Source organism: Crinia signifera, chromosome 6, assembly GCF_055691185.1.
Source record: "Crinia signifera chromosome 6, ASM5569118v1, whole genome shotgun sequence".
NCBI classification, from domain to species: domain Eukaryota; kingdom Metazoa; phylum Chordata; class Amphibia; order Anura; family Myobatrachidae; genus Crinia; species Crinia signifera.
This window is the reverse complement of record NC_139222.1, coordinates 235,645,678-235,659,869: the sequence shown is the minus strand read 5'-3', so window position 1 is coordinate 235,659,869 and position 14,192 is coordinate 235,645,678. Positions and strand designations below refer to the sequence as shown.

General features: G+C 43.4%; 1 protein-coding gene across 8 annotated transcripts in view; it reads left to right on the top strand.

The window, feature by feature from the left end:
• Positions 1 to 14,192, top strand: part of ANK3 (ankyrin 3) — a 333,783-nt gene that overhangs the window by 209,686 nt on the left and 109,905 nt on the right. For all 8 annotated transcript variants that reach the window (XM_083149133.1, XM_083149134.1, XM_083149135.1 and 5 more), the window contains 5 exons: positions 200 to 298; positions 4,224 to 4,421; positions 8,008 to 8,106; positions 12,219 to 12,317; positions 13,859 to 13,957. In XM_083149133.1, the coding sequence (XP_083005259.1) occupies positions 200 to 298; positions 4,224 to 4,421; positions 8,008 to 8,106; positions 12,219 to 12,317; positions 13,859 to 13,957 (594 nt within the window). The remainder of the gene's footprint in view (positions 1 to 199; positions 299 to 4,223; positions 4,422 to 8,007; positions 8,107 to 12,218; positions 12,318 to 13,858; positions 13,958 to 14,192) is intronic.

Below are 14,192 nucleotides of genomic sequence, written 5' to 3'. Positions count from 1 at the left end.
CATATCTATAATCATCTATACATTATGCTTTCCTCTCTGCAGAGTTAGAGTCTACTTTGCAGCTATCCCAGTGAGGAGGGTGGGTCACAACTAAGCTGATAGTTTTACAAAATCCATTAGTTACACAATCCTTTTTGGTACAACCCAAAGTTACTGTGCACACTGTGTGTAATACTCCTTATTTCTGCATGTTTTTTAGAGTGGGCTAACTCCACTGCATGTTGCGGCACATTACGATAACCAGAAAGTGGCGCTGCTGCTCTTGGATAAAGGTGCATCACCTCACGGAGCTGCAAAGGTAAAGAACCAATATGAAATGAGATGTGTGCACAAGAGCATTCGGGATAATTTCCCTCTGTCTGGAGATTTGGGTATTGTGTGCAGAGCCGGCCCTAGCCTAAATTACGCCCTAGGCAAGATTTTGACTGTTGCCCCCTAGCACTGCCACTAGTTCCGTCTCCCCTTTCCCAGCACCATCAACCCTCATCATAGCAGTCATCATTTTGGTGTCCCTACCCGCAATATTTTAAATAGAACCAGCACACCCATTCAGTGCCTTTTTTGCTGAAAATTCATCTTATTTGCATTGTTTTGACCAGCACACACAAGGAGCTTCTGCTGATTAAAATGATATGCAGCATGCCTATATTCTGTGTGCGACTGTGGCTGTACCTGCATACGGAATGCTATGTTACAGTGAGTTCCATGAATACACTTTCATATGCAGATACAGCCTCATATCATGCATATCATTTTAATCAGCAGAAGCTGCTGATGCCCCTAGGCATTCCAAATGCCCTAGGCAATTGCCTAGTTGGCCTATGCCTAAGGCCGGCCCTGATTGTGTACTTGCAGTTTGGTAATACAATACAATACAATGATGACATCATGGCCCTCATTCAGATCCAGTTGGAGTTGTGGCCCATGCAGTTAGGATGTTCTATAACATATGTAGTTACTTACTAAAAACATAAAAAACGCAAGCTTCCTAATATGATTATTTGTACAGTATCCACATACATCTAGCCTCCATTCACATCAAACAGCCATTCTAGTCGCGCCATGACTTGGTAGCGCCATGCATCATTTTTGCGTCTCTCCCCCCCCCCAAAAAAAGAATGTTATTTATAGGAGCGAGCAGGACACTAAAGCAGCTTCTGCTGATTAAACTGATATGTGGCATGCCTATTTTTGGTGTGTGACTGAGGGTGCTTACAAAATGCTACGGTACAGTGTTTACCTGAAAAACAGTGTAATGTTCCATTTCTTAAGTCGAAACAGCAGCAGTTACACACTGAATATAGGCATGCTGTATATCATTGTTGTATTAATCAGCAGAAGCTGCTTCTGTTTTCTTTTATGCTCTGTTTTGTTTATAAGATGAATTTTAATGGAGAAAGACACATGTAAAGATGCGACTTGTGTTGCACGGATGATAGATATATGTGTACACATCTGTACATCATTCCTAATAGACATAGTAGATATTACTATTACTATAGTAGATATTAAAAATCTTGACTCTGAGTTAGATTTAGCAAACCTTCTAAATACCACAAGTGTATGTGTTGCCCATAGAAACCAGTCACCTGTATTATGTACCAGATAAAGTACAGCTACAGTAGAATCTGGTTGCTACTATGAGCAGTACCAAAACGTATTGTCTTCAGAAGGTTTAATACATCTCCTCCTACAGTATATGGGAGTTCTGTCACAACTGATTGACACATCAATGCTAAGAGGTTTTTCTGAGCAGTCATGTTGTCATAGACTGTACGTGTTGACTAATAACAGTGGAATTCATTTGGCACCGGGCATCTGCAGAACATGATCTGTGGGCTGGTGCGTGCAGATCTGATATCTACTCAGGGGGAGAAGGGTCCACACTGATCTATAAATAGACAGAGCAAATAGATTGCGTGATAACATAGTGTTTTATATATAGAGTTGGATTAGTTTTGATAAGTCAGAACCCCACAGTAAAACACACAGGCACCAGTTACAGCTAGGGTGTAATGTAGTTTTAGATTATTTTAAAACTAAAGGTCCATGATCCTCAGCTCACATCTGAATCCAAATAACCCCTCAGCCTCTGGTTTATTTACAGCGCTAGGGCAAGAAAATACAAGAGGTGTGTGTGATGGGAAGCAAGGCCACACTAAAGGTCAACTCATTTTAAATCATTACCAGTGGGCACTGTAGGGAAACAGACAATGATGGGAAATAATAAAGCTGCTGTTGAATAAATAAACATACAATCCTTAAAACCATGCAATACATTTTCGTATACTAAATAATAATGTATATAATGACCACACATGACCGAAAACATAGACTACTATAGACATAGGGCCTGATTCATGTTTGTATGTAAAGTAAAAGCAACTAGGAAAATCCATTCTGCAATGCAGATGGGGCAGATGTAATATGTGCATAGAGAGAGTTAGATTTGTAAAAAAAAGTAAAATAAAGCTGTCTAATACACGGGACAGGGCATTTAAAATGGGTTCCAAATAATTCTGGCTAGTAATGCATAAAATGATACAGAAACTGTACATCATTTAATGAAAAATGGGCTTGATAAATATGCCTCATAATCCCTGACCTTAGCACTTGCTCTTCCCATGCTGAACTGCTGTTGTACTTGATATAGTATATTAACCATATGTTTCAGTATTAAATAGGTTAATGTTCCACGGTATTAATTCCATTGATAACATATTTTAGCACAAATAAAAATGTTGTTTTTATTGTACATAAATTTGGACTACTGATGAAGAAAACACCTGGAAAAGGGAGGAAATATAATAAAATAACAAAATAATATTTTATAGACTAAAATAAGGAATGGTGGATGTAAAGGAAAAGATAGCACATTTCAACCTTATTTCGTATCTTACATACCATTGCTTAATATCTAGGACATGAAGATGTTATTTAGCTCATCAGCTTAATTGGTTCAATTCGGAAGATTCTTCATACTACCCCTGTTATATACCATTACATGCTTGGGAAGACTCTATCAGATTAAGTGGTATTGCCTATAGCAGTGGTAGCCAACCCTAGCCCTCGAGAGCTACCAACAGTGCACATTTTCCAGACAACCTAGCTGCTGCACAGCTGCACTCATTAATCACTGACACATTTTAAAAGATACACAGGTGGAGCTAATTAGCTCACTTGTGATTCTGTGAGGAGACCTGCAAAACATGCACTGTTGGTAGCTCTCAAGGAGTAGGGTTGGCTACCCCAGGCCTATAGCAACCACAATCAGATTGTGTCTGTAATTTTTATATATATTTTTTTTATAATTTTATATTGGCAAAACTTTATAAGATCAAAAACCATCTGGCAGTGGTAAGAGGACATTTACCACTTGTCAAGTCATTCTTGGGGCATTTTATGCATTTGCTGTGGAGCAGGAAGAATTTAATAATACAGATTTTTCCCTGCCATGGTGGTGGTAGCTATCAGTGGCTATTGGTGGCACTACCAATGTCTTTGATAAATAGATTCCCCCAAGCTTTACAAGGGTAGCCTTCACTGGAGACCCCAAATGTAGGCTGGAGCTGGTGATACTTAGTAGTTTCCACAGCCATTTCCATAAAAGATTGTTTGGGATTGAAGCAACATCATGAACTGGAAGACTATCAATTCACCAGGGATTAGTGACATCACTGAGGCCTAGGTATAAATAGGCAGTGCTTGGGAAGGCATGAAATATTTCTTTGAAAATATGTTCAATTGGCTAATTAAAAGAATGATCTCTCTTTAATAGCCTAAAAGGTTTAATATATATCGATGAGCGGGTTGGTTTTGACTCCAACTTGGCAGGAAGAACTGAGTCAAAACCAAACTGCTCTTCTCTGTATAGAATAGAGACCCAATAGACATAACTGCAGAGATACTGTAGATCAGGGGTGGCCAAACCGGTCCTCGAGATCTACCAACGGTCCACGTTTTCCAGGTTACCTATCTGGTGCACATTCATTCCTACTATAGATCCACAGGTTGCCTGGAAAACATGCACCGTTGGTAGATCTTGAGGACCGGTTTGGCCACCCCTGCTGTAGATGATCTAAGACTAGCATATAATTTACCAAAAGCTCCAGGAGCTACTGTAAGGCCTAATGGGTCTGTGTTCCATATATGTTACTTGTTCGGCTGTATACCACACTTGTTCCATAATGACAGTGTCTTACAAGCAGTCTCTCTCATTACAGAATGGATACACGCCACTACACATCGCTGCAAAGAAAAACCAGATGGACATAGCTACCACCCTGCTTGAATATGGTGCAGATGCCAATGCCATGACCAAGCAAGGGATTGCGCCTGTTCATCTTGCCGCTCAAGAGGGCCACATGGACATGGTGTCCTTGCTCCTCACCAGAAGCGCTAATGTCAATGTCAGCAACAAGGTATTGCACGTACTGCCGCTAGTCTCACATTTCAGTTGGACAAATATGATATACTGTATTCGTGGGATGGTTACCTACATCACAATAACACAGAGGTACCCATATTCTGTTCTCAAGGCACCCTACAGAGGGCTTACAAGGAAAAACCATGCCTTGTAAATGATTTCCCCTTTTAAAAAAGAAGTCTGAGTTCAGCCGGCATCCCACTCATCAAACTCCACCGAACTCAGGCGTCATCATTACATCCGGCCTCTGGACTGTTGAGCACTGATAGTATGCTTGAGCACAGTTGGTATAATTAGTGACACAGCCAATTTGATTTAACCATCTGTGCTCAGCTACGGATATACTTAAAGCCTGCACTGTTGGGGTGCCTTGAGGACCAAGTTTAGGAACCACTACAATAGCATATTCAGTAGCGACATAATTATACAAAACCTTAAGGGGTAGTATTCAATCTGGCATTCAGACAGTTGGAGCATCCCGGGAATCCCGACCGTTTTTAGTTTGATCCGTCACTAACTCAAAAGTCGGAATTCAATGTCCCGAGTGTTGGAAAGTCTGCAAATTGTTGGAAACGTCCACGGATTGTCGGAAAACGGCTGTAAATTCGCCAATCCGCGCATGTTTCCGACAAAACAGATCCAACTTTAAAAAAGTTGGATCTAACACTCTGCAATGCTGACACTAATGGCAGCATTGAATAGGTGAGTGATGATTTTTCCCATGTCAGGATATATCGGTACAGATTGAACACCTCTGAGTCATCAGTCTCTGAACCTTTGAGGCTTTCAATCTATTTACCCTTACCTACTGTAGGTCAACAAATGAGGGCTATATTAGTCAGGAGCAAATTAATCTACGACTAACATATTAGTCCATTCATACTGGAAATAAATTCAAGGTTGTAGACACTATGGCCCTTATTCTGATCGGTGCGGATATATCCGCGTGCGTTCGGCCCGCCGATGTTTTGTGTCTGCGCATGTGCAGAGGCGTCTCTGCGCATGTGCGAGCGGGGCGTACGGCCAAATCCCGCATGATATGTGAACACTCCGAACAGGGGGTGGAGAGGGGCGTGAAGGGCTGTTTGGGCTCATTACCATATGCATACGCCCCGCGTTTCATGGGAGTTCCCATGAAAACGCTGGGCGTACGTATGGTAATGCGGCCGTGACGCACGTGTAGGGGGCGGACATATGACATCGCCGGATGTCAGCTGCCCGCCCAGATCCCTGCTTTTGCACGGAAAAATGTCCGTGTGGTCTGAGGTTGCGGGTGCTGGTGGAGCACTCGGTCCTGCATTCGATGGTCTGCGACCATCGAATGATGGGGGAGGTTCCCTTAGATGGAGGAGGCGTATTCCGTGAAAAATACACGTGCGGTCCGTTCGGCCAGCTTCTTACCGCATACGGACGGAGTTGGCGATCCGTATGGAAGGCGGGGTTTCGCACGCACGGTCCTGGCCGCATAATCGGCTCCGGCCGCACCGATCAGAATAAGGGCCTATGAGACAGCAATGCTGCTCACTGTGCTACCATGCCATACAAACTATCTAGTTTCACGACTGTGATTCCTAAATGGGAAAACAGATCAGAAGTCTATATAAACCATTAAGCAAGCTTCACATTGCATGAAACTGGGAACAATCGTCTTATTTTTGTTTCTTCTGACCTTAGGCACAGTTTCCTTGTGTCCTTTATATAGACATAAAGTAGTAAGATATGAGGTTAGGCACACAAGACCACAGACCTAGGTGTGTGCAATAAATCCTAAGCAATAATCTGCATCCATGAAGATCATAAGGTTTTGCTCTGGGACGTAAATTAAATGGAAAACAGCTTTGAATAAATTGTATGTTAAATACTGCTGCCTACTTGTTTAGTGTAAACCACAGTTAGATTGGTTCATTACAGACTTCCTGGTTAAGGGCCAGATGTATCAAGCTTCAAAAAGTAATAGGATGGAGAGTGATAAATCAGGGTTGCCGACTTTCAAAAAATCCTCTCCGGGAGAAGCCCAGATACGTCTGCCCAAAGTGAGAGTGGCAATTATTTACAATACGTACAGTATGTTCATATGAACACATATTTCTTGTCAGGAGCCTACACATTACTACATTTGTTTTACTCATCTGTTAACAGTTATTTATATAGCACACACATATTCTGCATTGCTTTACAGGGAATATTTCACCATTCACATCCCTCCCTGCCCCCGTGGATCTTACAATCTGTATAACCTACCAAAAGTATACGCACACACAATAGAGTAAATATTTAAATTTTTGTTTTTGTCACAAGCCAATTATACTACCAGCATATTTTTGGATCGTGGGAGAAAACCAAAGTACCGACAAGCATGGAGATACATACAAACTCCACACAGTTATGGCCACGGTGGGATTTTAACTCATGACCCCAGTGCTGTGAGACAGTATTGCTAACCATTAGACCATAGGTGCATTGACACTGGTCACATGGAGGATTGACAGTCAGGGGGCCAGATGCACTAAGCTTCAAAAGTGATAAAATGGAGAGTGATAAACAGCCAGCCAATCATCTCCTACCTGCCATGTCACCGACTGTGTTTGAAAAATGTCAGGTAGGAGCTAATTGATTGGTTGTTTATCACTCTCCATTTTTTTCACTTTTGAAGCTTAGTGCATCTGGCCCAGGAACTGTTTGGTGGAGGTTATAGAGAGGGGTGTGGATCGTTTGGTCTACACCAACTAGGTCGACAAGCATTGGGTCAACACCACTAGGTCGACAGGCAGCAAGCAAGGTCGACATGGGTCAAGGTTGACATGGGTCTAGGTCGACATGACATTAGTCAACACAAGCATTAGGTCGACATGAGCAAGGTCAACAGTCAAAAGGCCGACGTGGGGCTTTTCATTTTTTTTTACCCGAATGTTGACACAATTTGAAGTGCACCGCATCCCCTCGCATTTCTCACTTCGTTCGCCATGCTTCGGGCACGGTGCCTCGATACGCTCGGCACACTATTTTATTCTCCCACCACGCTCTAGTGGATGGTAGGGCATGAAATACCGCCTGTCGGCTCAAAAAACTGTGAAAAACCCAATGTCGACCTTTTGACTGTCGACCTAGCCCATGTCGACCTAATGCTTGTGTCAACCTAATATCTTGTCGACCTAGACTCATGTCGACCTTGACCCATGTCGACCTAATCTCATGTCGACCTTGCTGCTTGTCGACCTAGTGGTGGCGACCCAATGCTTGTCGACCTAGTTGGTGTAGACCTAATGACCGTATCCCATAGACAGGTGTCACCAGCATTTTCAGGGCATGTCTCAGTATTAATCGTCTCACTCCCGGCAGCCATGATGCTTGATCATAGGGCACCTCAGAAGCCCGATTTGACTGATCTAGGAGCGATGTTACCCCTGGGATTTGCAAAGCTGATGGTGGGAGTATTAGTACAAATCCAGACAGCTGGGACATTACATCATTTCATACAGTAGCTGCATACAGATTTGCAGCTGCATAGGTGGTATTATTGTTCATCAAATAGTTATCCCCTTAATGCACTAATTATTGTGATTTGTTTGTGTGGTTTCCAGAGCGGACTGACACCTCTGCATTTGGCGGCCCAGGAGGACCGGGTCAGTGTGGCACAGGTTCTGTCCAACAACGGAGCAATCACTGACTCCTCAACCAAGGTAATTTCTTATATTCTCTATATACAGTAGTCCGATGTCTTCCAATCTGATACAGGCCATCTTATTATCAAGGCTTCTGCATGAACATGACATTTATAAATAAGTATGGTTCCGCTTCCATAGGTTGGGGAAATGGGTAGCATGTAATCTGTATTTAATGTCATTTTCTAATGATGGGGAAGAGCATACCGAAGCCAGTGACTGCATCGCTAGACTCCACTTCACTGGTCTCAGCAGCTGGATGCTCTGAGCTGCCTAAAGCTGGGTACACATACATACAATCGTCGGGACGTTCTTCTGTTCTGGGTCGGAAGCCCGTTCAATTGTATAGGTGTGTACGCTGTCCCGTACGAGCGATAAACGGCCATACTCGGTTGGTCGAAGGTTCATTGCTGTTTAATTTTCATCCGATTGGCCGGGTCCATATCGGAACAAAAGTGCAGTGTGTACGTACGTTCGATCGATATGCTGGACGTTCTTGCGACTATACTGCCAAAGCTGGAACGCCCATGTGGGCGTTCCATAGCTGCATGATCTCTCCTACAGCACAGCATGTAGTCACTCGCTCGATTGTCATTGTCATTGCATGATGGTTAACACCCCTGCTGCACAGGTACTTGTAGTGCCACGTAAAAAGTTAAATTCGTCAAACCGCTCTGAAGAACGGTGTATCTGGCCCTCTAGATGTAGTCAGCCAGCAGGGTGACTAGAGACAGACATACGGCAAATAGCAGGGGTGCGCGTCTAGATGTGGTCAAGCGGCAGGGTGACTAGGGACAGACATACGGCAAATAGACGGGGTGCGCGTCTAGATGTAGTTAGCCGGCTGACTACATCTAGACGTGCACCCCGGCTATTTGCCCTATGTCTGTCTCTAGTCACCCTGCCGGCTGACTACATCTTTTTACGTGGCACTGGCACTACAAGTACCTGTGCAACAGGGGTGCACCATCATGCAATGACAATGACAATCGAGAGAGTGTGTACAGTGGTACAATCTTTTTCTTGCGACTGTTTGGATGGGAGTACATCAGACGTCGCATGTAAAATTGTATAGGTGTGTACGCGTGTTTCGGCTGTTGTTTGTGGACGGTCCAACACGTCTACGGTTGGTCGAGCGGTCGCAAGAAAACAAGGATTGTATAGATGTGTACCCAGCTTTAGATGTCAGATGGCCCAGGAGATGGGCAGACTGGGGATCCGATACTGCGCAGGCAGCACATCTGAGAAGACGGTAGGCAGCTGCATTAACATAACTTCTAAGATTCCCTGCACCTGAAGACTCAGCATTGATCACTCCTGCACCCACTCTGAATCAGACCCTTTCTTAGCTACAAGAGGAGTTGACTCACTGCTGTAAGAGATAAATTTACTAAAACTTCTAAAAATAAAAAGAGGTGATGTTGTCTATAGCAACCAATCAGACTTTGTCTATCATTTTCTAGGTTGCGATAGAGAAACGATAGAAATAATCTGATTGGTTGCTATGGGCAACATCACATCTCTTAATTCTTTTGAAACTTTAGTAAATTTCCCACTAAGTGTAAGTTTCAGTAAAGGTATAGGTAAGGACCAGAGGAGGAGAGGAGTCCGTGTGGTTGATCTGGTATGCAGTATGTGCACAGTCCGTCTGAGGACAGGCACAGAACATAGTAGAATTTGTTTCCTTGTGGTTCTATCCATTTAGTGATGAGCACAGTAAAATATCAAAGTTCACAGGAAAGGCAATAGATGAATATGAATGATGGAACTGATCTGGTTTTATTTCATCTTCCATGTACTGACTATATAAACCTGTAACCAGTCACCTGCACACAGGGGGTTATTCTGGTTTGATTCGCTCGGATGCAAATTCACATTCTTGCGAGTCAACCAAACCCCGCCTTGCAAATGCGAATTCGCAAGCGGGACTCGCTCGCAGGGTATGCGGATGGATGTTACACAGTAACATCCATTCGCAGGCCAGGGGGGAACCTCACACATTTTGATGGTCGCCGACCCTCAAAAGATGTGGTGTGTGCACGCATATGTAAGGGTGCTCTGAGCAACCTTACATATGCGTGTATGTTCAGGGGGAAGTGGGTGGGCAGCTGACATCCAGTGATGTCAGCTGCCCGTCCCCCTCCTGTCCGGGTAGAACTGTGAGGCAGTTCTACTCGGTAATTTGCCTTTGAACGTGGTTTTTTTTGCAGTGTGAACGGGTCAACCCGTGTCTGCATACCCGGGTCTCAAATCCGGGTAATAAGCAGGGTTAGAGACCCGGGAATTTGGACACTGAAAAAAAAAACCTGTGATAAAAGGCAAATTACCGGGTAGACATGCTAGACACGGATATTTGCCTTGCCGTGAGAACAGTGTAATGTTGTGTAGAAAAATATTATATTTCCTATATAAGGTAAACATTACAGTCATTATGATGAATGTTTGCTTGTCAATCTTCACACCTATTTTGAAAAATGAGCTTGGCAATCAAAGGGTTAAGGTGCATACACACTGGGCGATATAATGCGTGATATCGCTCATTTTGGTGTTCTAGTCAATAATATTTGTGTACACATCGAATAATGTATGATCCCATAGGTCGTTAATGACCCCCATGCTGTCATCTTTACATACACAGTATGTCCCCCACTGGCATCGGCCAGTGTCTATGTGGCATTAGTCAAAAACTGAGTACCACACCCGCACTAATGAGCCTCATTTTTCGCTCAGATTCCTCTGAGCAACATTATTGTAGTGTGATAAAGAGGTGGAGATTTTCAAGGGAGTTACAGTACTGCTGTATGGTGTGTCAGAGTCCATGGATGTTCCCATCCTACAGACTTTTGTGTACAGCAGAGCTGTCTTTGTTTCTTGTCCTGTTCTTTAATGGGACCTGTTTTGCTCCACCATGTTGTACTTCAGCAGAGGAGCGCATTCCCAGGCACACTCTGGGTAACAAGCAGCTCATCACACTATCACAGTATGTAATAAGGGCAGTCCCCACCTCATCTCCCACCCATGATTCATTTATATGAAATTGAGCTCTATTCTAGGTATAAAATAGCAGTCACACCATTTTCCTGAAGATTTGTGCATGTGCAGGGGAGAAATCCCCAAGAAAATGGCGTCTGTGGCATGTGTGCAGTACACTCTCTCTGCAACTGCATCAGCACAAGTGTGGTCCCCACATAGAGGCTGCACATCAGCCTCCTCCTCGCTTCACCCCTGGGGTGAGATTTAATAGGATGAGAGATTCAGAAAGTGAGAGATTTGGTAACAATTCTCCAGTTTTTTTTAAAGCGGCAACAATTTATACTTCCAAATCAAGCTGGTTTTGCGGTGTAAATGATTGCCGCTTTAAAAAAAAAAAAACCTGGAAATTTCTTACCAAATCTCTCACTTTCTGAATCGCTCATCCTATTAAATCTCACCCCTGGTTTGGATGCTTACACTTTGCTCTGTGCATCTCTTATCCACTGTGTATAGGTAACTGTCTCCAATAACATTAAATAAAAATAGTATTATCACATAACAATGATAATGCTGCTGCTTGTGGCAATAGCAGACGGATCAAAGCCTGTACACTGCATTATTCCCATTGTTCCTTTATGAATAACATAATTACGCACTATTGATTTGCATTGAATGCTGCTAAAGGCATGGAACATGTTGGGACACAATGGGAGCTCATGCGGTTAATAATTGAATAGATTTTTTTATTTTTATTTTGCAGGTTTTCTTATTTACCATTATAATGAGCAGCAACATTGAATTGCATAGGGAGAATAAAACAAGGGTTGGGGATAAACCAGTAACACAGGAAACACCATAGTATTGCACACAGCAGATATAATACAAACATTCCCAAAAGTACCTACTATACATGTAACAACTCAATAGATACTGTGCTTATAAATGTAGCAGTGATGCTCACATATGGGTACATGTACTAAGATGCGAGTTCTGCTGAAGGTGATAAAATAAGTAGAATCTGATTGGTTGCTATGGGCAAATGCCATCTTTAATAGAACCGCCCATCTTAGTAAATTTAGTCCATAGAATGCAGGATGAGCAATGGAGATTTGACCAAGATAAATGTTTATCGAGAGTCTTTCAATTATGTATTTCAGATGTCCTACACCCCACTGCATGTAGCCAGCCACTATGGGAACATTAAAATGGTGAATTTCCTTCTCCAGCATGGTGCTAAAGTTAATGCCAAAACCAAGGTGGGTGCCTTGCATGAAAAGATGAAGACTTTTCACACAGTATGGTCTGTCCTGTTTATGTCGTGTTTATGTATTTTATGTGTTTTTGCTGGATAACCCTTTCACTTTCTGGTAGCACTAAAGTATACCTCCCAACTGTTCCAGTTTTTTGGGACGGTCCTGCCCCCCGCCTGGTGCCGGCAATGTCCTGCAGCGGTGGGAGGGGGGGTTGAGGGGACAGTTAGGAGTCTCCCCCCCTAATCTGACAGCGTCTATTCAGAGGCGCAGTTGCCGAAAATGGGGGCGCCGCCCTAATTTGCATATGATGTGCCCATATTTGCATAAGCCACACCCCTTTTTTCTCAACATGAAAAAAGTTGGGAGGTATACTAAAGTGCATGAAAATTGTTCTCCTTATAGGGAGTACAGGATGGTTTATTGTCTGACAGCGTATTTTTATTCTGGGAACCCAATTGTGCCCAGAGTGTCCCAATGTGTGTGGCCTGTCAATCATTGTGAATGATAAAAAACAGGTCTGACAGATCAGTATTTCTGGTTGGTGCATTAGTGGGGTCCAGATGATTTGAAACCTTTGCAGCCAGTTCCTTATACCACCCTACAAATGCCCTGATGTACAATTTGGCCCTGCTGATCGACCACTGGTTGCATTGTTTGTGGCCACGTTGGGTGTAAGTGTTATAGATGGAGAACTTGCTGTCCAGGATTTCCAGAGAAGGAGTAATGGGTCATACAGTAGTTAATGACTAATTGGTAAAGCCATAGGCTCAGATTCTTAGAACGAATAAATGAATTAATCATTTACATTTATTTTCAGACAACCAAATATTATTATACCCATGTCGGGGGATGGAGGTTCTGGTTAGGATACATTGTTCCAAGAGGACAGCACATATTAAGCAGCTCAAATGAAAAAATATATTACATATATTTGACGATAATCTGTTACTGTATTATAGAAGGCTATGGGGGAAAAAAGGTTCTATACCTCAGTGCCGTCTTTCCCATTGAGCTTAATGAGCAGTTGCTCAGGGGCCCAAGTATTCTAGGGGCCCACCCCAATGAGGAAGATGGCATTGCCCCGGGGACCTGCGGCGGGTGGTGGGCTGTAGGATCCGTGCAGCAGCAGCTGGAAGCTTGTATTTGTAGCGCTATTGGCTGCAGGGCCTGAAGCGCTGCTGATTTTGAATAGACTGTCCAGACGCTGATTGGCTAAATTCTCTCAGCCAATCAGTGTCCAGACAATCTTTTAAAAATCAGCAGTGCTTCCCGTCCAGCAAATAGCGCTACAAGCTCCCAGCCGCCGCTGCTCGGACCCCGCTGTACATAGGTGTGTGTGTATGTGTGTGTATGGGGGGGGGGGGGGGGGGGGCACGTTAATGCTTTGCCCAGGGGCCCACACAAATTTTAAGATGGCCCAGCTATACCTATATTTTCTACTAAAGCTGCATGCATAGAATCTTACCGCTTGTTATGGGTGTAGATATTCTTTCTGGATGGTTTACAAGGTTAGTGTAGATAATGTTTATTTTTCTCTTTTTCAGAATGGATATACCCCCCTGCACCAGGCTGCACAGCAGGGACATACCCATATCATTAATGTACTGCTCCAGCATGGCGCCTCCCCTAACGAAGTCACTGTGGTAAGTGAACTATTGTCAGTGACCTCTTGCATTGAGTAATAGTATACCATGTCAAAGTATTATCAAATTAGAATTCATTTTTATATCTTTGGAGCTGGTCAGACTACATGGGACATTGCATCCGATCGCATAAGTGCAGGGGTTAAAGTGAGGGGGAATGTGGTGGAACTGAGTTCCACCACCTCTAAAGGTGAGGTGGAACATTTTAACCTGCACATTGGCCCTGCACAGAAAA